Source organism: Orycteropus afer, unplaced genomic scaffold, assembly GCF_000298275.1.
Source record: "Orycteropus afer afer isolate SDZICR_OR568_19922 unplaced genomic scaffold, OryAfe1.0 scaffold00174, whole genome shotgun sequence".
NCBI classification, from domain to species: Eukaryota; Metazoa; Chordata; class Mammalia; order Tubulidentata; family Orycteropodidae; genus Orycteropus; species Orycteropus afer.
This window is the reverse complement of record NW_006921761.1, coordinates 4,833,320-4,855,946: the sequence shown is the minus strand read 5'-3', so window position 1 is coordinate 4,855,946 and position 22,627 is coordinate 4,833,320. Positions and strand designations below refer to the sequence as shown.

At 55.5% G+C, this 22,627-nt stretch overlaps 1 protein-coding gene across 1 annotated transcript in view; it reads right to left on the bottom strand.

Annotated features, from left to right (window-relative positions):
• Window positions 1-54: 54 nt before the first annotated feature.
• The window catches only part of SEC16A (SEC16 homolog A, endoplasmic reticulum export factor), a 32,482-nt gene continuing 9,909 nt past the window's right edge, over window positions 55-22,627 (bottom strand). Inside the window, exons 6-30 of the mRNA XM_007947033.1 lie at window positions 22,173-22,332; window positions 21,225-21,367; window positions 20,565-20,626; window positions 20,348-20,486; window positions 19,869-20,114; window positions 18,525-18,622; window positions 17,929-18,010; window positions 17,636-17,753; window positions 17,275-17,386; window positions 16,982-17,087; window positions 15,906-16,046; window positions 15,129-15,242; window positions 14,736-14,928; window positions 14,294-14,352; window positions 14,110-14,196; window positions 7,147-7,275; window positions 4,979-5,059; window positions 4,745-4,801; window positions 4,339-4,450; window positions 3,891-4,028; window positions 3,579-3,673; window positions 3,020-3,079; window positions 2,529-2,588; window positions 1,760-1,837; window positions 55-123 (exon numbers count right to left, since the gene is read on the bottom strand). Coding sequence (XP_007945224.1) covers window positions 55-123; window positions 1,760-1,837; window positions 2,529-2,588; window positions 3,020-3,079; window positions 3,579-3,673; window positions 3,891-4,028; window positions 4,339-4,450; window positions 4,745-4,801; window positions 4,979-5,059; window positions 7,147-7,275; window positions 14,110-14,196; window positions 14,294-14,352; window positions 14,736-14,928; window positions 15,129-15,242; window positions 15,906-16,046; window positions 16,982-17,087; window positions 17,275-17,386; window positions 17,636-17,753; window positions 17,929-18,010; window positions 18,525-18,622; window positions 19,869-20,114; window positions 20,348-20,486; window positions 20,565-20,626; window positions 21,225-21,367; window positions 22,173-22,332 — 2,739 coding nt within the window. The remainder of the gene's footprint in view (window positions 124-1,759; window positions 1,838-2,528; window positions 2,589-3,019; window positions 3,080-3,578; window positions 3,674-3,890; window positions 4,029-4,338; window positions 4,451-4,744; window positions 4,802-4,978; window positions 5,060-7,146; window positions 7,276-14,109; window positions 14,197-14,293; window positions 14,353-14,735; window positions 14,929-15,128; window positions 15,243-15,905; window positions 16,047-16,981; window positions 17,088-17,274; window positions 17,387-17,635; window positions 17,754-17,928; window positions 18,011-18,524; window positions 18,623-19,868; window positions 20,115-20,347; window positions 20,487-20,564; window positions 20,627-21,224; window positions 21,368-22,172; window positions 22,333-22,627) is intronic.

Here is a 22,627-nt window from a genome sequence, read left to right as displayed (position 1 = left end):
TCCTCGGTGAAGAGAATTTCTCAGGGGTCCAAACGCCGATCCAAAGCAGAGGACCTAGTTCAACGCCAGGTGCTTCCTCTGGCCCATCCTCCCCATCCTTGAACTTCCAGCAGCAGCAGAGACCTGAAACAAAATGAATGGCCTTGACTTTCCCCAGCCTACTCTCCCCCCAGGGCTGGCCAGTGACCTCTGATTGCCTATGATCTGTGTAAGGAAACAAGTCAGGCCTTTTTACACAAATAAGTGGGCATTTCTGCTTATTTCTAAAAGCCTAGGCTAGCAGCCTGAAACCCTGGCATTCCCTCTGAGGCCCACAGAGCCTTCAAAGCACAGCAGGCTTCCGCAGTCTGTGCCTGGCTGCCAGGCCGTCGACACTCCAGCGGGGCCGTGGCCTGGCCTGCTCCTGGGGGACGCAGGGCATCGTGGGGGCAGACAACCACTGACACAGGCACTGCTCTTACTCTCCCCAGAACCTCTGCCTTTACCAGGGTAAAGAAGACAGGAGAGCAGAACCCCCAAATCCCAAGGCTGAAGAGGCGGCAGACATGGCCCTGAAGCACCCTGTGTCTCGCAGATAGCCCGAGAGGCACAGGCCCTCAGCAGGGCAGAGTGAACAAGACAGGGTCCTGGGTGGCTGAGACCAGGGTCTGCACCATGGCAACAGGGTCAGATGGAGCTCTGCTAAGGCCCCTTCCCGAGAGCTGTTCCTCACTCAGCTCCCCAAACGCTGCTAGCCAACCTGTTCTCAATGGGCAAGAGGCTGAAGGGAGGAGAGAGAAGGGGCTGAGAGCAGTGCAGGCATGGAGGAATGTTCTCCACTCGACGGCGCAAGGGCCAGCAGGTGGCGGGCCGGGCCGGAAGGGCAGAGAGGACCTGCCGTGCCCAGGGGAGCGCAGAAGCCGACAGGCACAGACTCAGGGCTGGCTTCCCCACACAACAGCGGAATCAGAACCCAGGACCCACCGTCCATTCTGGGACTTCCACCCAAGCAAGGGGCAGAACACAGGTCCCAAAGAGTGGAAGGGCTCTGAGACCAAGCCCTGCCCACTGTTATCAAGGAGCTGCCAGGGACGAGAAAAGAATGAGAAGGGTTCTGGGGGCAGGGGCCCACCGTGGGCGGGGAGGGTGTGGGCACCATGGGAAGGGCTCCCGGCTCCACAGGGCATGTGGTGACTCGGCCACAGCAAATTTAAAGATGAAGGCTCAGCAAGAAAGCAGAGAGCCTTCAGGGGTCCCAGTGAGCTCAGGGACGGCCGTGAGCCGTGTTCACGCAGACGCACGGGGTCGGCCATGGGCCATGTTCACACAGATGCACGGGGCCGGCCATGGGAAGTGTTCACACAGACATCCAAGTGGTGAGTGTAAGTCTGGGGGCACGTGGAGTAGGGAGTGTCTGGTGGGGTCGGGGGGCCCTGAAGAAACTGCCTAAGCTGATTGTGGAGAAGCACACAGCCCTCACTGGAGACCCGGGGTGGGGGTGGGGAGCATATGCTCAGGGAGGAGGAGGGGTGAGTGCAGAGGGCCTGGTGCAGGTCTCGGACCAGCCTGTGGGGCTTCGCTCCTGCAGCTGTAGCCCCCTGACTAAGAAAGCGAGTGGAACCCCAGGGGAGGGGATCTGACAGCTGCTGACAGCAAACCCCCCACAGCAGCGACCCTTACACCTCAGGTGGCAGCAGACCCGGGAACAGAGGTCAGTTAAGACGGTAAGTACCCAAGTGTGTGTGGGGGTGTCTCCACCCCCCAGCAGGCTGTCACTTACTTGTGCAAACTGGGCGGGGTTGTAGAAGGGCACAACGCCCCCCGGAGGACCCCCAACAGGGGGCTGGTCGCCAGGCACCTGGGAAGCACACAGGAGTCAGTCTGTGAGGCAGGACTACCCCTAGTTTCTGTCCCCTCTGCAAACCTGAGACCCCATTTCCGACAAGCACTTTCAGGAGAGCAGTGCTGGGGTGATGCTTCAGTGTCTGAGGGGCTGCAGGGAAGGCAGCGAGCGGTCAAGGGCAGTGCTGCACCCGCAGGACCACGGTGCGCTTGCCGAGGGGCCACCTACTACGTGAGCAGCTGCCAGGGTACAGCCTCTCAGTCCTGCAGGTCGAGCCCTGCACTCAACACACAACCAGTGTCTCCCTAGCTTCTGAGCAGCCCGTCACCTACACAGCTACACAGCAGATGAGGGGCCCCTTGTTTCGCAGCAAGACTAGGGCCACGCTCTCCCTGGCAGAACCGCCCCCACGACCTGGGTCAGAGAGCAGGGCCCTTCCCTCCAGAGGAGCCCGCAGGCCCACAAGCTCTGACACGTCTCAGCCAGAGAGGCTGCCCAAAGGGGCAGAGCAACCGCCACCCTCATGAGCCCCCGGCCAGTCTGCTGGCCAGTTGTCTGGACAGGGCACACGGCCCCCAGGACCTCTGAGCATGACAGCAGTGGCGTTAGTCATGTTGGGCACGGCCACAAATATTCAGGACTCAAGAAGGAAAGAAAAGACGACGCGAGGACTCAGGTGTTAGCAGAAAGCGCCAGCCGCAAGTACCTGGTGGAAGTGCTGGCTGACTTCCCGTGACAGCGAGCTCACTGAGCTACAGCGTGAAAGCTGCAAAACAGCAAGAACACACAGACGCTCAGACCACGCCCAGCAGCAGGGCCAGTCTCAGAAGGCTCTGGGATGCCACTAGAACAGCGACAGGGCACGAAGCTGGAGCTAGCTGAGCGCTCCCACGCGCACACAGAGTTTGACGAAAGCACAGCTCTTAGTGTGGGCAGGGGCGAGGGTCTGGGCCCCTCGCCAGACTACACCTATTTCACCCTGTGCCCTGGGCAAGTGAGAGATCATTAAGATGCTGTACCCGGGGGAGAGGGTGCACATGGATGGGAACTCAAGTCCTGCCCTCTGGGGCCCCGAGGACACAGTAACAACATGTTCCGAGTTCTGGACAGGCCCTAAGCTCCCTTTTCCTACTCGTTAGCAAGGGGGCCTGTCCTGGACCTAGGACAGGCTGACTGAGGCTCAAGAGGGCCCCTTACCTCTCCTCCTGGAGACGCGTCCACGCCGCAGGGCGGGAGCACAGCACCAGAGTTCACAATCTGCAAAGAGAAACGGAAAACACGGTGGTAAGCAGGCCCCAGCCCATGAGGCACAGAGCAGTGCCTCCCCCAGGCAGCCCACGCTCGCCAGGCTCAGCTCTCGATGGCACGAGGAGCCTGGTCCCCCCAAAGCCGGGCCACCTGTCAGTCCCATTCTACAGAGGAAACTGAGGCTCAGAGAGGGTAAGACATGTCCCCAAACTTAAAAAGCAGCGACTAGAAAACCAAGCATCACGCAAGTGTATCTGCCTCCAGAGAGCCTCTAAAGCCATTTCCCTGATGCCGCAGCAGTTTAAAACATTTCAAAAAAATCTTCACTATGACTTCTACGAGATGAGGCGCTGCATAGCACACCAACGGCCGTTGTTTCGAACTTTCCAAGAGCCCAACAGGAAACACACGTCCAGGTGAGATGGAGAGCCCTTGCTAAACCGCGGGACCCCTCACCTGGTGTGGGGCCCATCCCCAGCGTGTGCTGCCCCTTTCCCACGCCGCTCACCTTGGTCTCCAAGGTGGGCTCTAGCCTGCCTGGCCCCCCGGCCGGCAACTGCCCAGTCGGATCCCCTGCTCCTGCAGGCTGGGGTTCCTCAGTATCTGTGAACGAGATGGGCCGTCAGCTGTCACTCTCCCGTAAATGTCCCAGGGCTTCATTTTAAAAACTGTACAAGGAAGAGCTGTCTCCTGTGCACCCACAAAAGGGAGGGGGACAAGGAAGCCAGAGGCACATGCAACCCCTGGCCCCTGCAGGCGGCCCTCAGAGGGCCCACGGGCCGGAGGCTCTCACAGAGGGGCCTGTGCCCAGGCAGCCCACCTGGGCCCGGGACAAACAAGGGCGCAGGGATCGGCAGTGGGGCAAGTGGAGCAAAGAACTCCGCTGGCGCGAGGGCAGGTTCAGTCCGCGTGGCCCCGCTCGGGTTCAAAACGTCCACATAGCGCGCTCTGGTGCCAGCTGCAGGGAGAGAGGGGCCAGACTCAGGCCACAAACATCACGAGGAACCGCTGTCGGCGGCCCCAACAGCACGTAGCTGCACCTCGATGGCTGGCCGACGGGGGCGCCGGGGAGGCGCACGCATCTGGTACCAGGGCCTGCTCAGCAGGAGCCGGGGCTGCCGAGGAAAGCACGGGGGCTGCCAAGCAGACTTGCCTCACCCCGGGCTCGGCTTCCAACCCCCGGCAGCCTCTCGCCGCCTGGAAAACGAGCCCGTACACACACTGCAGCTGCTGCAATCTGACCCACCCACTCTGGGCGACTCCGTTACCTGCTTTTCTAGAGAACACGTTCACGGCGGCTCTGGGGGTGCCGCCAGCGCCAGGAGGGGCAGTGTGAGCAGCCTTGGGAAATGCCGTAGGAGGTGGGGGCGGAGCCTTCTTCTGCAAAGGGAAGAGAGCCTCACAAGTCCACTCCTTGGAACCCACTGGAACATTCTGCGGGTAGGAGCCAGTCCCTGACAGCCCAAAGGCTGCATGTTTAAAGGAGCTGCCCCTCTCAGTTCTTAGGCTGGCAGTTCAAACCCACTCCTTGGAAGGAAGGTTGGGCCATCTACTTCTGTAGTGATACTGCCTCGGAAACCCAAGGAGGGGTTGCTATAAGTTGGGTCCAACTCAACGGCAGTGAGTTCGTTTTTTTCCTCCCAGTTCCAGCCAATGCCTGTGATGACAGCTTACCTCCTCTTCCGGTTCATTTAAATTCACCCACTTGTTCTTCTTTTCATCCCAAACGATCTGTGAGATTAAAAACAGTGAAAGAGAGCTTTGTGCACAGGAGGAAAGCAGAATTAGAGCCTGGTTCATTGTGATGCTTGAAAACCTGCCACAACCTCCCCTCAGACCTGCGTGGACCTGAGCTGTCGTCCCCACAGTGGGCAGGCAGCCACATGCACCCCAATGTGCCTCACTCACCGACTTGTTTTTGTCATCTGGTAAATAAGCCTCTGTCTTCTTCTTGCCGGGCAGCCAGCGAGAGAACCAGGACTCGGTGCTCTGGGCATGGACCAGCAGAATTGAGCGCCATCAGGCTTCCCCGTGCCACACCCGCGCAGACAAGGCGTGGCAGGGGAAGCAGGAAGGTCGGGTGGGGCGCCTGCAGATCAGAGCCCCTGCGCCCTGTGTCCCCTGCTGAGCCAACAGCTCAGATCTGCAGTTTTCTTCCCACATTGCACATCATTTCCTGCCAGTGCCACCAGAAACTAGTGAGAAGCCAAACCCAGCCCCTGTGGCACACTCTTCACCCTGATCCCCGTGGGTCACCGAGGGAGGGTGACCTGGCCTGGGAGCTCGGCAGTGGTCTGCAGGTTTCACGTCTACGCAAGAGCTGAGTTTTCCCTCCCAAATCTGCACAACCTGCATTAAATCTGTGTTTATTCCCAAGAATGCTCTGGTGGTGCTGTGGTTAAAGCACTGGGCTGCTAACAAAAGGTTGGAGGTTCAAACCCACTAGCCACTCCTTGGTCAGAATGGACTCCACAGCAATGGATGTGGTTTGGGCTTTGCTTCCATAAGGATTGACAGCCTTGGAGACCCTGTAGGGTAATTTTACTCTGTCGTATAAGGGCACCCACTTTGAGTTGGCATAGACTCCATGGCAGTAGATTTAGTTTTTCATTTCCAAGACACTGGTTACACAAGAAAGATGGATAATAGAGCCTGGTGAAACAAACCCGAGACTATGGCCCCGAGTCACCCTTAAGGCCTTGAACTGAACTCACTACCGAGGCTTCCAGCCAAACAACAGACAGACCTACAAGGTGAACAATTACAGCAGGCAGGTACATGTCTTAGAATGACCAATCATGGGACATGTGAAGGGCAGCGTATGCACAAGGAGACAGCTCTGAGGGCAGGAATACACAGGAAAGAAGGACACAGGGAAAAGGCAGCCACAGGGAGGAAGTGGGAAGAGAGCTATTACATCGTGTTACAATGTGTATGAGCTATTGTATAGAAAGTGAAGTTCCTCTGTGAACTTTCACCCAAATCACAATTAAAAAAATATATATATATGTATGTATGTATATACATATAGAGAGAGAGGGAGAGAGAGCGAGAGCGAGAGAGGGAGAGGGAGCGAGAGAGAGAGAGGGAGAGAGGGAGAGAAGGAGGGAGAGAGGGAGATAGAGAGAGAGAGGGCGAGAGAGCGAGAGAGGGAGAGGGAGAGGGAGAGAGAGAGGGGGAGGGGGAGAGGGAGGGAGAGAGAGAGGGAGAGGGGGAGGGGCAGTGAGGGAGAGGGAGAGGGAGAGAGAACGAGAGGAGAATGGCCGACACACAGGTCAAACTGTTGAACAGACTGCTGGTCAGGACCCCAGAGAAGAGCCCACTCTGTCCTGGCGGAGCTGCAGGGCAGCTGGCACGCCCCCCCGGTGCTGGGGGTGTGAATGGTGGGCTGCTCAGGGACAGGTCTGCAGCTGCTCAGGCACCTCACCTGTGGTCCAGCGATGCCACTCCCAGCAGTGGGACATGGCAGGCTGGCCCCTCAGCTGGGACAGGGCCGCTCCCATGGCTCTACTGATAGGAGACCCAAACAAGCACCACTCAAACATCAGTTACTGGGAGCAAGGTTAAGTCAAACCATGGGGCCTGAGGACAAGGTGAGGAACCACTGCTACCTGACGTCTTTGTGAGAAGTTCAGGAACATGCGGAACCAACCAATGGGTAAAAGCCAGAAGGGCAGTCACCTGTGGGGCAGGCCGACAAGAAACAGGACAGAACCCGCCAGGGACTAGAAACGTGGTCTGTGCAGTCTGGGGTGGCCACGTGTGCCCACACAGGACACCCCCTAGCTGCTGGCTTATGCGCCATACTCTCCCTGCACGTCTCTTAGACCTCAGAGGCCTGATGTAGAGGGAAAACAGCTTTTCCTGGCCTCTGATTTTGGACAGCTGGCTCTTGGGAGTCCAAGTCCATCCCCCAGGCCCACCCGCCCACCTTAGGGCTGCCTGTCCAGGTGCGAGACCCACACTGTCACCTTCCTGGGCCCCTTGGCCTCATTTCAGGCTGCCTTCACAGGCCAGGCCGTCCCCTGGGTCCCCACCCACCCGGGGCCTGCTGCGAGTGAGACAGGGGCAGTTACCTTCCTGGGCTCCTTGGCCTCTTTTGGGGCTGACTTCACAGGCCTCTTCACGTCAGCAGCTGTCATCCCACCTGAGTCTGAATGCCCCCACCCCAGGGGGTGCTCTGAGTCCCGCTGGCTCACGCAGTCCTGTTCAGACAAGGACAGGGCAGGCTCACCTGGTGTGTGCCACCCAGGAACAAAAGCACAGTGGGAGGGATGCCCCTGCAGTCTCTCAACTGTCCCCGAGAGGTTGGATGGCTCCCGGGACGCAAGAGCTGCAGAGACAGCTGGTGGACGCAGCCCCGGCTTGCCACCCCATGGGCTGAGGCTGGGGCTGTTGCATCTTCTCTGGGGCCTCACTAGAACCAGGCCAAGTGGCACCCCGCAAGGAGGACTGCATTGCCCAGAGTCAGTAGGAAGCAGAGGCGGAGTGCATGTGCTGAGGGTGGCGTGCTGGGGACTGAGGAAATTTTAGAGAATAAGACCTTTCCCTGGATTGAGACACTTGCCAATACATTTAAACTCTTATTTCTTTTCCAGGAACAGTTATTTCAGGAGTTGAAACATAATGAAGGTTCTAGACTACAGCAATCACCTGTTGGTAAGACACTACCACAAGGCTGTGCCCTGGAAAAAGGCCCCAGAAGTTCAGTCTAAACGCTTCCTGTCCCTCCACGTGGACCAGAGCAGACAGAAGAGACGTGAACACCACACATGACTGACAAAGTGACTTTCTATTTCAACACGGCCACTGACAACTTCAGGCGTTCTGTCACGGGAGACCACCACCTGTCCATCAGTCTGTCAGCGTGTCAGACTGTGGTGGCTACAGGAGACCACCACCATCTGAGAGGCTGTTGGCGTGTTGGACCGTGGTGGCTACAGGAGACCACCACCATCTGAGAGGCTGTCGGCGTGTTGGACCATGGTGGCTACAGGACTACAGGAGACCACCACCATCTGAGAGGCTGTCGGCGTGTTGGACCGTGGTGGCTACAGGAGACCACCACCATCTGAGAGGCTGTTGGCGTGTCGGACTGTGGTGGCTGGCATGCTGCTGTGAAGCTGGAGGCTATGCCAATGTGTTTCAAATCCTAGAAGGGTCACCCATAGTGGACAGGTTTCAGTGGAGTCTCTGGACTGAGATCGACTGGGAAGAAGAACTTGGCATTCTACTTCAGACAAACTTGCTCAGTGAAAACCTTACGGGCCGTGGTCGAACACTGTCTGATGCAGTGCTGGAAGATGAGCCCCTCAGGCCGGAAGGCACTCAAGTACAACCGGGGAGGAGCTGCCTTGTCAAAGTAGAGCTGACCTAAATGATGTGGATGGAGTGAGGCTTTCAGGGCCTCTATTTGTTATGGTGGCATAACTTGATCTGAGAAGAAACAGCTGCAACTACTCATTCATAATTAGAACAAAGAATGTACAAAGTATGAATCTAGGAAAATTAGAAGTTGTCCAAAATGAAATGAAATGCATAAACACTGGGAGCTCTGGTGGCGTAGTGCCTAAGGCATCTGACTGCTAACCAGAAGGTTGATGGTTCAAACTCATGAGCCACTCCTTGCAAGAAGACTGGACAATCTACTTCCGTAATGGTATCACCTTGGAAACCCAAGGAGGGGTCACTATGAGTCAAAATTGACTCCATGGCAACGAATGAGGCATTAGTGAACTGAAATGGACTGAATTGGCCATTTTGAACTGGATAATCATATGGTCTTCTATGCGGGGAATGACAAATTGAAGAGAAATGGCATCACATTCCTCATCCAAAAGAACATTTGAAGACCTGTCCTGAAGTACAACACTGTCAGTGATAGGATAATATCTACATGTCTACAAAGAAGACCAGCTAACACAATTGTTATTCAGATTTATGCACCAACCACTAATGTCAAAGAAAGGTTTTTATCAACTTCTGCAGTCTGAAATTCATCAACACGCAATCAAGATATGATGGTAATTATTGGTGATTGGAATGCAAAAGATGGACACAAAGGATCGGTAGTTGGCAAGTACAGCCTTGGTGAAAGAAACGATGCTGAAGGCCACATGGCAGAATTTTGCAAGACCAAAGACTAACTCATTTCAAATACCTCTTCTTAACAACATGGACAGCAATGCTACATGTGGATCTTGCCAGTCAGAGTACACAGACATTAGGAATCAAACTACAGCTGTGATAAGAGACAAGGAAGAAACTCAGTTATCTTGTAGAGCAGACCATCAATTGCTCATATACAAGTTCAAGTTGAAGAAAATGAAACCAAGTCCATGAAAGCCAAAATATGACCTTGAGTACATCTCCCCTGATTTAGAGACTATCTCAAGAATAGATTTGACATGTTGAACACTAATGATCAAGGAGAAGACAAGCAGTGGGACAACATCAAGAACACCATGTGCTGAAACAGCCGAAGTTCATCAAAAAGTCCAAGAAAGACAAGACCAAAATGGGTGTCAGGAGAGACACTGAAACCTGCTCTTAAGTGCAGAGGAGCTAAAGAAGACAAAGCCCTGCTGTAACAGAAGGTGCGAGACCTGGAGCTAGAAAACCGAGAGGGAGGAACGTTCAAGCCTCGGGTGGCAACACTGATGGACTTGATGTGCAAAGCACTCAACGATGCAGGAAGCATCAGAAAAAAAGGAGTCATTGCACCAAAACGAACGGTCCACGTTCAGGAGACAGCAGAGGATCACGAACCCATGTCTCCTTTTTTTTTTTTTTTAATTTTATTGTGATTTGGGTGACAGTTTAGAGAGCAAATTCCTTTTCCATACAGCAGTTCATATACATTTGGTTTCACAGCACTGACTGCACTTCCCCACAACATAACAGCTCTCTTCCCACTTGTTCCGTGTACTTACCTCTTCCCTGGGTCCTTCCCTCCATGCATTCCCCTCCCCAAGCTGTCTCCCTGTGCACTGCCCTTCTGTTCTCCCAGACTGATCGCTCCAAGCAGCATGTCTGCCTGATGGAAATGTTCACACTATGTGCCTGTCTGTTGTTTGGATGGAAGCTGTGGGAGTGTGTTCAGTTCCAGACCTGAAGGAGAACTAGGGGCCTTAGTCTCAGGGGTCTCACCAGACTCTATCAGACCAGTAAACCTGGTCTTTTTATTATTTTGAGTTTTGTTCCAGTGTTCTCCCGCTCCACCCAGGATCTCCTGCACTGATCCCCCTCTGAGTGGTTGACAGTGGTAGCCAGGCACCATCTAGTGCCTCTGGTCTCATGGTGATTTAGGCTGAGGGTCACCTACCAGTCCTTTGGACTAATTGTTTCCATGCATCTTTGGTTTTCTTCATTCTTCTTTGCTCTGGACGAGGAGAGATCCATCGTTGCATCTAAATGGCCACTTCCAAGCTTTTAAGACCCTAGTTGCTGCTCACCAAAGCAGGATGTGGAACAATGTTTTTGTGTAGTGTGTTATGCCAGTTGAGCTTAATGTCTGTTACAACAATGGTCCTGAGCCTACAGGTCCAACTACTCACTCCCTTGGGGTGGTTGGCTGTGGTCAAAAAGTTATCCTAACTTTGCCCCTTGTTGGCGCTATTACATAGTTGGACATTCTTATAGCTCATACAAATACATATGTACAAACATCATCTGCCAACCTTGTATATGGTCATAGGTATGTTCCTTTTTGCCTAGACACACCTGATTGTTCAGCCTGCCTACCTATCTATTAACCTGTAGATTAATGTCTGTTATCACTGACAACACAGTATTCTATACGTAAGAGGATTGATTTTTGTTGGATCTCTTGGGTACCTCTCTGTCTTCCTCCTCAGTGCTGCTGTGAAGAACCGAGGGTACTGAAGGACGAAGTTCAAGCTGCACTGAAGGCACTGGCAAAAGCCAAGCCTCCAGGAATCGACAGAATACAATCAAATGTTTCAACAAACGGATGTAGTGCTGGAAACGATCACTTATCTATGGCAAGAGATCTGGAAGACAGCTACCTGGCCAACCAACTGGAAGAGATCCATATGTGTGCCAGCATCAAAGAAAGGTGATCCGACAGAACGTGGAATTATTGAACAGTATCATTAATATCACGTGTAAGTCAAATTTTGCTTAACAAAAACCAAACTCACTGCTGTCAAGTCAGTCCTGACTCATAGCAACCCCCCTTGGGTTTCCGAAGCGGTTATCACTATGGAAGTAGATTACCCAATCTTCCTTCTGGGTAGCGGCTGGTGGGTTTGAACCAACAGCCTTCTGGTTAGCAGTCATATGCCTTAGGCACTGTGCCACCAGAGCTCCTAAGGGTAATTAAAAACTGGTTGCAGCAGTACATCAACAGGGAACTGCCAGAAATTCAAGCTGGATTCAGAAAAGGACGTGGAATGAAGGATGATGTTGCTGATACCAGATGGATCTTGGCTGAAGGTAGAGAATGCAAGAAAGCTGTTTCCCTATACCTTACTGAGCACGCAAAAGCATTCGGTGTGTAGATCCTCGTAAATTATGAGTAACACAGTGAAGGACGGGAATCCCAGAACCCTTCATTGGGCTCATGCAGAACCTGTACACAGACTGAGAGGCTGTTGTTCAAACAGAGCAAGGGGCTACTGCATGGTTTAAAATCAACAAAGGTGTGTGTCATAATAACAATCAGTCAAAGGGACTAGGGGACCATGCAACCCTCAGCCTGTATGACCATGAGACCAGAGGCACTAGACGGTGCCCGGCCACCACTGTCAGCCACTCGGAGGGGGATCAGTGCAGGAGACCCTGGATAGAGTGGTAGAACAATGTGGAGCAAACTCAAAATAATTAAAAAAAAGACCAGGCTTACTGATCTGATTGATAGAACCTGGTGAGACCCCCAAGACTAAGGCCCCTAGTTACCCTTCAGGTCTGGAACTGAACTCACTCCTGTGGCTTCCAGGCAAACAATAGACAGCCATATGGGGTAAACATTTACATCAGGTAGATACACTCCTTAGAGTGATCAATTGTGGGAGAATGGAAAGGCAGTGTTTGCACAGGGAGACAGCTCAGGGAGCAGGAGTGCACAGGAAGGAAAGACACAGGGAAGAGGTCACTATGGGAGGAGGTGGGAAGAGAGCTGTTACATCACGGGGCAGTGCACTCAATGCCATGAAACAAAATGTGTATGAACTGCTGTGTGGAAAATGAATTTGTTCTCTAAACTATCACCCAAATCACAATACATTTTTTTTTAAATTAAAAGTGTGCATCAAGGTGTTATCCTTTCCTTATTCAATCTGTCTGCTGAGCAAATAATCTGAGCAGCTGGACTGTATGAGTAAGGTGACATCAGGGATGGAGAAAGACTCATGAATAACCTGTGATACGCAGATGATACAGCCTTGCCGCTCAAAGTGAAGGTGACTTGACGTAGTTACTGGTGGAGACCAAAGACACGGCCTTCAGGGTGCGTTCGGCCTCAACATAGAGAAAACAAAAATCCTCACAGCTGGACCAATTACAATATTATGCTAAACGGAGAAAAGATTTCAAGTTGTCTAGGATTTCATTTTACCTGGATCCACAATCATCGTCCGTGGAAACAGCAGTCAAGGAATCAAACAATGTACTACCCTGGGCAGATCTACTGCAAAAGACGTCTCAAGTGTTAAGAAGAGAAGATTTAGTCACTTTGAAGACTGAAGCACAGCTAACCCAAGCCATAGTGAAAGTCCACATGCATGTGAAAGCCAGACAACAAATGAGGACGACAAAAGCAGCGCTGATGCCTTTGCCCTGTGGTGTCGGTGACGATCACTGAGCTCGCGCGGACGGTCAGAGAACGCACAAATCCGTCCTGGAGGAAGTGCAGCCAGAACGCTCCTCAGGAGCAAGGATGACATGCTGTCAGGAGGGTGAGGGTTCGGGTACAGGCACCACGCTCGGTAAAGCAGAAGGACCCAGAGCAGAGCAGGCCGTGAGGATGACCGGGCAGTGTCTCGTTCTGTTCGTGGGATCGCCGGTCAAAACTGACGCAACAGCATCTAACCACCGTATCACGGAAGTTCAGACACGAGAGACGCTTCCCCATCTCAGGCAAATCAAATTCACAAAGGGGTTTCAGGCCATTGGCTCCTTCTCCTCCTGGGGAGGGACCTGTCTTTACACTGTGGGGTCCCACCCTCCTCCTCCTCTTTTTTTCCCTATGGATGGCTTCCCTACCCTCCCCGTGTTTGGGACAGAAGCCGCTAGAGGTGGGCTTTCTCTTTTAAGCACGATTTCACAACCTTCGTTCTTTTCTCTACTTACAGCTGAAGACAGAACTCAATGAACTTGATCTACGGAAAACAAATAGCTGAAACAAGAATGTGAGACAATACCGGATTGTCAATGTTTCCACCAAAATCCTCTCCCTGCGGTGCCAAGTGCGAGTTTCTCGTGGGTGACTCCCGTGGCAAGACCCCTGTCAGCAGAATTGAGAATGGTAGCATTTAGTCCCATAGAACACTGGACACAGGGGTGTCCATGTCAAACACACTGAGGGATACCCTACTTTCTCAGGGGAGCCCCACTGCACCCGTGTTGTTTTCAGGAACCAAGGATGAGACTTAGTGTGAATCTATGGAAATAGCATCTTTGTAGATGTCATTCCTGTCCCAATAAAGAGAGCCAAGGACAGACCAGGAACAAGGAGCCGGCTTGACTTCAGTGCTGAGTCCACAACCCCACTCCTGTGCTCACAAGGAGTTCGAGGGCTGTCTGCAGACACAGGCCTGAGGCCCCTCAAGGCTCCTGCATCTGGCCGTGAAGGTCCATTCCACCCTCATACCACCGTAAACAGCCAAGTCACCCGAGAAGCCAGTGTGGACACTCCAGCCTAGCAGGGCTTCATCAGTTGTCCTAATGTCTAGAATCTTAGGTCTATGTAGAGACATGCAATGTAGCCTGTCTCAAGATCGTGGGACCTGTGAAGTCTCTCCTGCCAGTCGTCCCCGAGCACAGCCGGGGCTCACTACACGCCAGTGCCGACGGCACACCTGCAGGCCCACCTGGATCCTGATGCCCAGACTCGTCTTGCTGGAGAGCAGGGGCACCTGCCCGTGCACCAGGCCCCACGTGGGGGGCTGCAGGACCAGCCCACGCAGGCTCCGGGAACCCAAGTGTAGACCCCAGAGGTGCACACACAGGTGCCGGCTCAGCCAGGCCTGGAGGCGGTGGTACTGGGAACAGTGGCACTCTGATGAGGCTGGGCGGCTGCACGCCTGGAGGCGTCTGCGGGGCTGTGAGGACAACGAGGAAGAGAACAGCAGTTACTAACATGAAGACACTGGCATGTTCAAAGCTGCCCCCGGGTCTTCATGCAGCCACTTGCCACGAGCTGACAACCAGAGAAGGGCCAACACCACCATCACCACCCCGCTGGCTTGCAATGGGCAGAGTGGGCAGTCTTGGAGTCAGAGGGTTAATACTTGTTCCCGTCATCAGATGTACTAGGGACACTGCTAGCCCCGAGCCACACAGCTGGTTGGCGAGTCCAGGGACAAGCACAGAGAGGAGGAGGCCCGAGGAGCCCCTCAAACCTCGGGGAAGGGACAAAATGTCTCCTCCAGTCCCCATACAGCAAAACGTCTCCCTGTCAAGCCAGCACTCCTGGGGGGCTCACCTGAGGGTAGCAGCTGCACGCTGGGGCCGGAGGGCTCAGCACTCAGGAGGGGCAGTGCCAGCAGTGGGTTCTCAGGGCCCAGAGCTGCTGGCTGCCCGGGGCCTGGGCTGTCACACTGCTCTGCCTGGGAGCCCGGCGTGCTGGGACACTGTGGGGGGAAGGTTCCATCCTGCTGCCAGGCCCCAGCACCCTCCTGGGGAGAGACATTCAGGCACCCAGAGCCCACCAGCCACCCGCCGTCTGAACGTGGCATCCCACCACCCGGCCCGGGAGCCGCCTGCCCAGCCTTCAGTGCCTTGCGGTGCCACTGCTCAGCTTGGCTGTCTTTGACGGGAAAGGACAGGGGTGCCATTCCTTGCCCTGTGACTGGCTGCCAGCCTCCAAGTCATCTACCTGGATCTGCTTCTGCACATGCTGCAGCTGGACCAGCCAGGCGGGCTCCACAAAGGCCTCCTCTTCCGGCTTCTCCTTCAGCTGAGGATCAAAGAGGCGTAACTGGGAAGCTACCTAGAAACGCAGCAAAATGAAGGCCTGTTACCACCAGGTGAGGGCCAGCAAGACAGTGTCTTCAGACTACCACCTGGAGCAGACGTAACCAGTGAAACCGAAGACGAGGGCTCAGCGGGTCCGTGGCAAGCTCACGTGAGGCGCCCTTGGCGTCTCTATGCATCAGCAGGTGATCAGGCAAAGGGTGTGGGACTCAAGCGCTCAGCACACATGGCCAAGTGACACCCCTGCACATACAGCAGCAGCCCCAGACCCTCCTCAGGGCAGCCTGCCTGCATTGCTGGGTCTGGACAGACTTGGCATGCAGTTGCCATGCCTGCACGCCTGACCCATGGCCTCCCTGTCCCAGGCTCTCCCCAGGCTCTCAGGGACTGTCAAGCCATCTCCACTTCAAAGATAAGGAGACTGGAGCTTCCAGCGGCAGAGACGGGACTTACCCTAGGCCACTGGGCCCTTCTAACTACCAAACTAAACTGCTCTGAAGTAAAATTCCCAGAGTACAGGGATCTCTCCCGTCCCAGACGCTCACTGCTAAGGTCCTGCTCTAGTTCAGCACCTCGTGCTCCGCACACTAAAACACACAGCACGGCCCAGAGCTAGGCCAAGTGCTGCATGCACCCAATCCCCCAGGCCGAGAGCACCCAGGGGCTCCCAGGCACTCACCTCGATGAGCTGGCCGATTAGTACTGTGGAGTGCGCCTGGGGCCGCACCAGGATGCTCTTGGCAATGACTTCGCAGTAGTGAAAGGCTTGTGTGGCCAGTCCCATGTCAGCCAGCCGGCAGGCGTAGATGAACTTAAACACCTACGACGAGCAGAGGCCTCAAACACCTTGTCTTCCGGCCTGGCTGCACAGCGTCATCAGCTGTGGGCTCTCCACAATTTCCCGTACCACTGAGTGCCACCCTTCTTCCCCCACAACAGCGGCACTAGCCCTTATCTGTGAGACACTTCAGGATCAAAGAGAGCAGACAAGGCCCCTCTGGGCCCCACTGTCGCTTTCTCCTTCCCAGCTTTAATGCAGCCACTGGGCTGCCCCAAAGAGAGGCAGGCACTTGCCAGCGTTTCAGCATTGTCCTGATGTACACAGTGCCCAACACATGCTGGGCAGTACCGCCCCAAAGTACACACAGTACCTGATCACACGCTGGACAGCACCGCTCACAGGTACACACTGTGCCCAATATACGCTGAGAGCACCGCTCACAGATACACACTGAACCCAACACACGCTGGGCAGCACTGCTCAGGGGTACACATGGTGCCCAACACACTGGGCAGTACTGTTCACAGGTACACACTGTCCCCGACACATGCTAGGCAGTACCACTCATGGGTACACACTGTCCTTGACACACGCTGGGCAGCCCTGCTCACAGATACAGTGTCCTACACGCTGGGCAGCACCACTCATGGGTACACGCTGTGCCCGACACGTGGGGCAGCATTGCTCACGGGTACACATGGTACCCCACACACTCTGAAAAGCTGTAAGACTCAGAGAGCTCTCAGCACATCTGATACTAGAGTGAGCGCTCTAGATTTTTAATATTTAAAACATCAAGAGTCAGAAAGCAAACAACTTTTATACAACACGGCTTCGTTTGAGAGCATCACAGATCAAATGTCTCTCAGAAAAATGAATTTCCAAAAATCTGTGTTCACTTTCCTCAGAACCCACACACGCATTGGCATGGGCAACCCATGTGCTAAAACAGGAGATGCGCCCCCAGCACCGACCTGGAAATGAGGGAGGGAGCAGCTGTGGGCCCCGAGGGACTGAGCGTACTCATAGGCTTCTGTTCTCTGAATAGCTTCATTGGTTGCAAACCTCAAGAACGGCCAACTGTTGAGGGAAGGATTATTCTGATTTGAGACAGCTGCCAACTACTGGTATCATTCACCCAAGATTCCTGCCACCGGATGCAGAGACCAAGGCTGGCAACAGACCCCGACTACGTCCTGTGCTGGGCTAATGGGAGGAAGCTCCTGCTTTAAGGAAGACACGCTATCATGCACACCTGGCTCCTCACCTGTGGTTGGAGCCGAGCAAGACCAGTTTTGTACTTTTCTTCGTGTAGACCCCAAATCCAACCTGGGCCATGAGGTAGCAGAAGTGGGCAGCATCTAAGAGGCCTTTGGAAGCTGGAGGGACACAGGCAGGCCGGACCTCACCACCAGCCATGCTCACAGAAATCAGAAAATTGTAACAGAAAACACCAAAAGCCCACCACAGAATCAGCAACATCTACCACTCAGTCCTCCAGCAGTGCGACCCACTCAGGTCTTGGACCATGCCCATCTCAGCCACTGACCCCTACCCTTACCCAGCCTGTCCCCCTGCCCACCTCGGCCCCTTGCCCAGCCTGCCCACTGCCCACCTCGGCCCCTTACCCAGAGTGTCCCCCATCGTAGCCATTGTTCTGCATTCCACCTCCATGTTGTTGTTCAGGTTGGACAAAACCATGGCCAGGTGTGGCCTCCAGTCTCCCCACCTCTCATCTCCACAACACTGCGCCACGGACAGACAGAAAGCACCTGCTGTGACCCACAGGCGGTGCTTCTGTCCCCGCTAGCTCCAGAGGCTATGATGTGCACGAAGCACCACATGCCGCACACATGACAACGCGGTCTAGGGCCCTCCGAGCAGGCACTTGCCCAGGTTCTTCCTCAGCGGTGACACTCACCGTGGACGCTGCTGGCATCCTGCCCGACAACAGCTGGTACACTGTCTGCAGAGGGTCGTTAACGGGCAGGCTGTTGGCAAACCTGGGCAGACACAGAAACACCAACTGCACATGGGCTCAGTTAGCAAAAACAGTGCTTTAATGTAACAACCAAACTCACGAAGGTCTAACCCAGCAACCAGCAGGCCTCAACCTTCATTTTTAAAGCTGTCAGAGGTGAGGACTGTAGAACCTAATGGGGTTTATAGAAAGTATTAAAAGCCACACGCTTAGACGTAATCTAAGTATTAGTCAATCATGTAGCCCCAGGGGAGGGCCAGTGGCCATACGGTCTGTGTGCCATGGCACCATCCCAGGGGAGGGCCAGTGGGCATAGGGTCCCTATGCCACAGAACCACCCCAGAGGAGAGGGTCAATGGGCATAGGATCTGCATGCCATAGTTGTGACTGGGAGAACTAGTGGGCAGAGGGTTCTTGTGCTAGTACCCTTAGTATACACCTGCTGTATGCATGCCATGCACGTGCAAAGTTCCTTGTTTCCCCCAGAAAAATGCCCGTGCTGACCAGCCGAGCTCCTTGGGCGTGGCCTCCTCTACCTGGTCATGACTCTGGCATGCGTCCGGTTGTCCATCTTACTGGCCAGGAGCAGAGCGTGACCCCACAGGCCGTTCTTCATGGCAGACTCCAGTGCATCCTGCAAAGCGTCTGGTTGGTTACTGAGGACGAGGGGGGGCGTGGTGGCACCTTCAAAGCAGCTCACGTCAGCGTAACAAGCGAGCAGGGCCCCGGACCACACGCCCTCACACACGGACAGCAGTGCAAAGAACTCAGCCCAGAGGGAGAACCAGCAGGTTCAAAGGCCCCAGCCCAACGCACACAGCTCACAAGGGGGAGCTCCTGAGTTACAAAGCTCCTACACGGCAAGTCTTTGCAGACACGCATGTGGTCTTCTCTGTGACTGTCACCAGAGCACCACCTCTCCAGTGCGGAGACCACCACCTCTCCAGCATGGAGAGCCAGGGCACACCAGGGCACACGAGTGAGAAGAACTACAAGCAAGGCTGCCTCCCACTGTGACAAGAAACCCATCCCAGGACCCCAGCTCAGGGTGGCCCCAGGATCCCCGTCACCAGGACCCCAGCTCGGAGCAGCACCCGGGATCCCTGTCACCGGGACCCCAGCTCGGGGTGGCCCTAGGATCCCCGTCACCAGGACCCCAGCTCGGAGCAGCCCCGGGCTCTGCTGGCACCTCCTAAGCACAAGCAAGGCCTTCGTGAGGGCAGCCTTCGGGCTAAGAAACAGAAATGCTGTGACGGAGACAAATGTTCCCAGAATCCAGGAGGCTCTGTCAGCGTAATGCTGAAAGCGCTCATTTCCCAGTCATGTGGTTACTCTGTGTCCCGTTCTCCATCTCCACCACTCAGAGCCCCACGCACCAGTGCCCCTGCCACCTGGCAGGCACCTCAGCCTCGACACCTGGGCCCCAGCTGTGTACACGCTAGCTGTCCCCGCTGTCCCCGCCAGGGTCACTCTGGCTCCGCCACCCAAGCCACGGCCCTGCCCTAGATTTCTTCCCACACCAGTGCCCTCTCCCTCACCACAAGAGTGTCCCCAGGGAGGGTGCCCCCTCCTTGTGGCTCCCCACAAGCTGTGCCCTCCAGGCCCATCCTTCACACTCCTCCCTTCTCCAGGGCTCTGAACGGCTGAGCCATCAGACATGGTCTTGCTCAACTATCTCATCTCTCCTCCCAACTCCCAGCCCCCACGAAGCAGGAAAGACAGAGAACAGGGTGCCTTTCTGCCTCCCTGGGGCGTCTCGGGTGTGGCCGAGCGGAGCCAGGACACAGGCAGTGCACCGTCAAAGGCCTGGATGTGGCCGGCCAGAGACTGCAGCCTCCTGAGGGAGGACGCCCGGGAGCCGCCCGGCAGACGGCGCTCACCTTCTTGCGGCCGTAGAGGAGCAGCTCTCGAAAGCGCTCGGTGTCCTTCTCGAGAGCGTCGGTGCCGGCCGTCTGGCGGTCCGTGAGGAACGAGAGCTGAGCCTCCCCGGACTCCTCCTCCTCCACCTGCTCTACTGCCTCACTGGTAAAATCGATGAGGTTCGCCTCGTTGGGGGACTTCCCAGGAAGCCACACGGTTTTGTGGTCACGCAACAGGAGTTCGGCGATGTCGGTGCCCACCACGGTCTACAGGGGTCGGCAGGTGAGCAGGGAGCATGAGCAGGGAAGGCCTGAGCAGTCTCCTCCTGAGCTCAGGCTGAACACCTGCCGTATGAGCCGCCCTCAGAGGACGGCAGGGACCCGGGCACAGAGCCCGGGCCGAGAGGCCGGCAATGGAAACCCCGCTTGACTCAGGCCAGCTGCCAAGCACCCCCCTCTCCGTGTGCAATCCCAGCAGAGCACCCAATGGAGACTCGTACCCCATTCTGTCTACACAGCAGAACAATGAACTTCCAGAGAAGGCTGGCAGACTCCTGGTCGATGAGGCTTTCATCCCGGAAACATCCTGCCGCTTTGCTCTGGGCGAAGTTAATGACGTCCACTTTATGGGTGTCATCTCTGCAAAGAGGACAGACGCTCAGCACTGCAGCGGCCACAGCCCGCATACGCCTCGAGAGCCGGCGGGTGGCCACGTACTTGCCAAGCGGGCCAGGGAATGAGCGCATCTCCTCTTGCTCCGGGCTGTGCTGCAGCAGCGTCTGCAACAAGAAGGGGGCGCCCATGGGGCCAGCGCTGCAGACTGGACGGGGCGGGCAGAGGGCAGCTGCTCCCCTACTACCCAGTGAGGTCGGCCAGCACTCGTCAGAAACACGGGCAGGGAGCAGCCACGCTGGTCAAAAGTGGTGACTTTCAGATCTGATCTTAAGGAGTGAGGTCCATTTTTTCCTCTACAAACCCTGAGAAAGGGTCCGATGTGTATGACGGAAGAGGCCCCCATGGTGGGGAGCTGGCTCACCAGATGGGGATGCAGTGGTGCTGCCCCCTGCAGCCTGCCCCTCCTCGGTGCAGCTACTTTAGGCCACCATGATGAACGCACGCAGGTTCTGTCACCACAGGTGCACATGAGAAGCCAAGCCCGACTCTGCACACCAGCTAGTACAGGTGCCTGCTGCAGGGGCTTCTGGGACCAGGGGCATAACTGGAGACCAGGGGCACGTGCACAGCGAAGGCTCGTGGGCTGGTAAGCACTTCCTGAGGGCTTTTCTCAGCCACCCAACTCACTGCCTGAGGCTGACCGGCCACCAAGCCCATGGAGGGCCGGGTTGCACAGAGCAGCGGTGCACCCAGCTGTGTTACCTCCATGCTGTGCACTTCGACCAGCGCCGGCTGTCCCTCCGAAGGCAGGTTTGGGATCACCTTGATGAGCTGCCCACCAGGACCGAACCTGGCACAGACGTGGGGCACTGAGAACTTCTCAGGAGAACTGGGTCTTGACGGGGCTGTGAGCAAGTCACCGGAAGAAAAGATAAGCAGCTTAGCCCTGGAGGGCCCTGAATTAGATGCCCGCGCGGCGCAGCCACCGACAACAAGGCCAAGTTCACTCACTGCGCTAAACTGCCTCTGGGCAGGAAGTCACCGGTTACTAAGCACCTGAACGCCAGGGGACGTGCCCAAGTCTCTGCTGCTAAAAAGAAGCTTCTCAGAGGAAAAGCCCTTTGACAAAGCCCATAGAGCCCTTTTCTGGGGTTCCTGCTGCTTGGACTCCATGCTCCCAGGGCCCCAGGTGCTCCCGAGCACCGTGTCCCATCAGCCCGATGTTACCACAGAGAACCCGGGGTGACACACGAAACTCCCCGAGAGAAAAGGAAAGCAAGGCCGTTAAACTGAAACTGTTGAATAAAGAAAACTACTGCTGTTCCACAGCTTCCGCAGACTCGGAGTTTCCTGAGAAACAGCGCTCCACTGGGTGTCCTGGAGGCATTCTGAACGTGAACGCGGCTCCAGGACAGATGCACTTAAAAGTTTCCTCCCGAACCGCGTGTCCAGGTTGCCGACGTCTGGGGCACAAGAGCTCGGACAAGGCCGCCTGATGGCTATGCAAACGCAGAGCTGCCTCTGCGTGCTGGAGCTGGGGCCCTGAGGATGCCCCTTGACAAGCTCCACACGGAGGGCTGAGTGGGCCGCCCTCATCCCGCGGGGTGCACCAGGCCACCACAGACGCCCTGGCCCTCGCAGTCACGGTGTCCCTCTGTGCTGCTGGGCATGGGGGAGACGCTAGCCCTGCTGTGCCCCAAGAGCACCCACCTGAGTCCACGGCAGGCCAGCTGCCGTCAGCAGGGCAGTTGTACTCGGGGAAGCCCCGCACCCCGCCGTAAGCGCCATAGCCATAATCACTGTGGAAGGAGCCTGGTGGAGCGGGGGCCTCATAGGAGCTGGCAGTCATGTGATTTCTGTAAATCTGGCTCTTAAAAACATAAAAGTATAAAACCAAAAATGAGTTCACCAGGGACACCACCCACCTTGATAAACTTGTTAAGTATATTATCAAAACCACAGCAATAAGGAGCAGCCCTGGTTAAAAGTGCTCAGCTGGTTCAAATCCACCAGCCACTCCACAGGACAAAGATGAAGTAGCGCGCTTCTGTGAAGATGGACAGCCTTGGAGACGCTGTGGGCAGTTCCACTCTGTCCTCTAGGGGCGCTGTGGGTCAGAATGGACTCCACGGCAGTGGGTGTGGTTTGGGCTTTGCTTCCCTGAA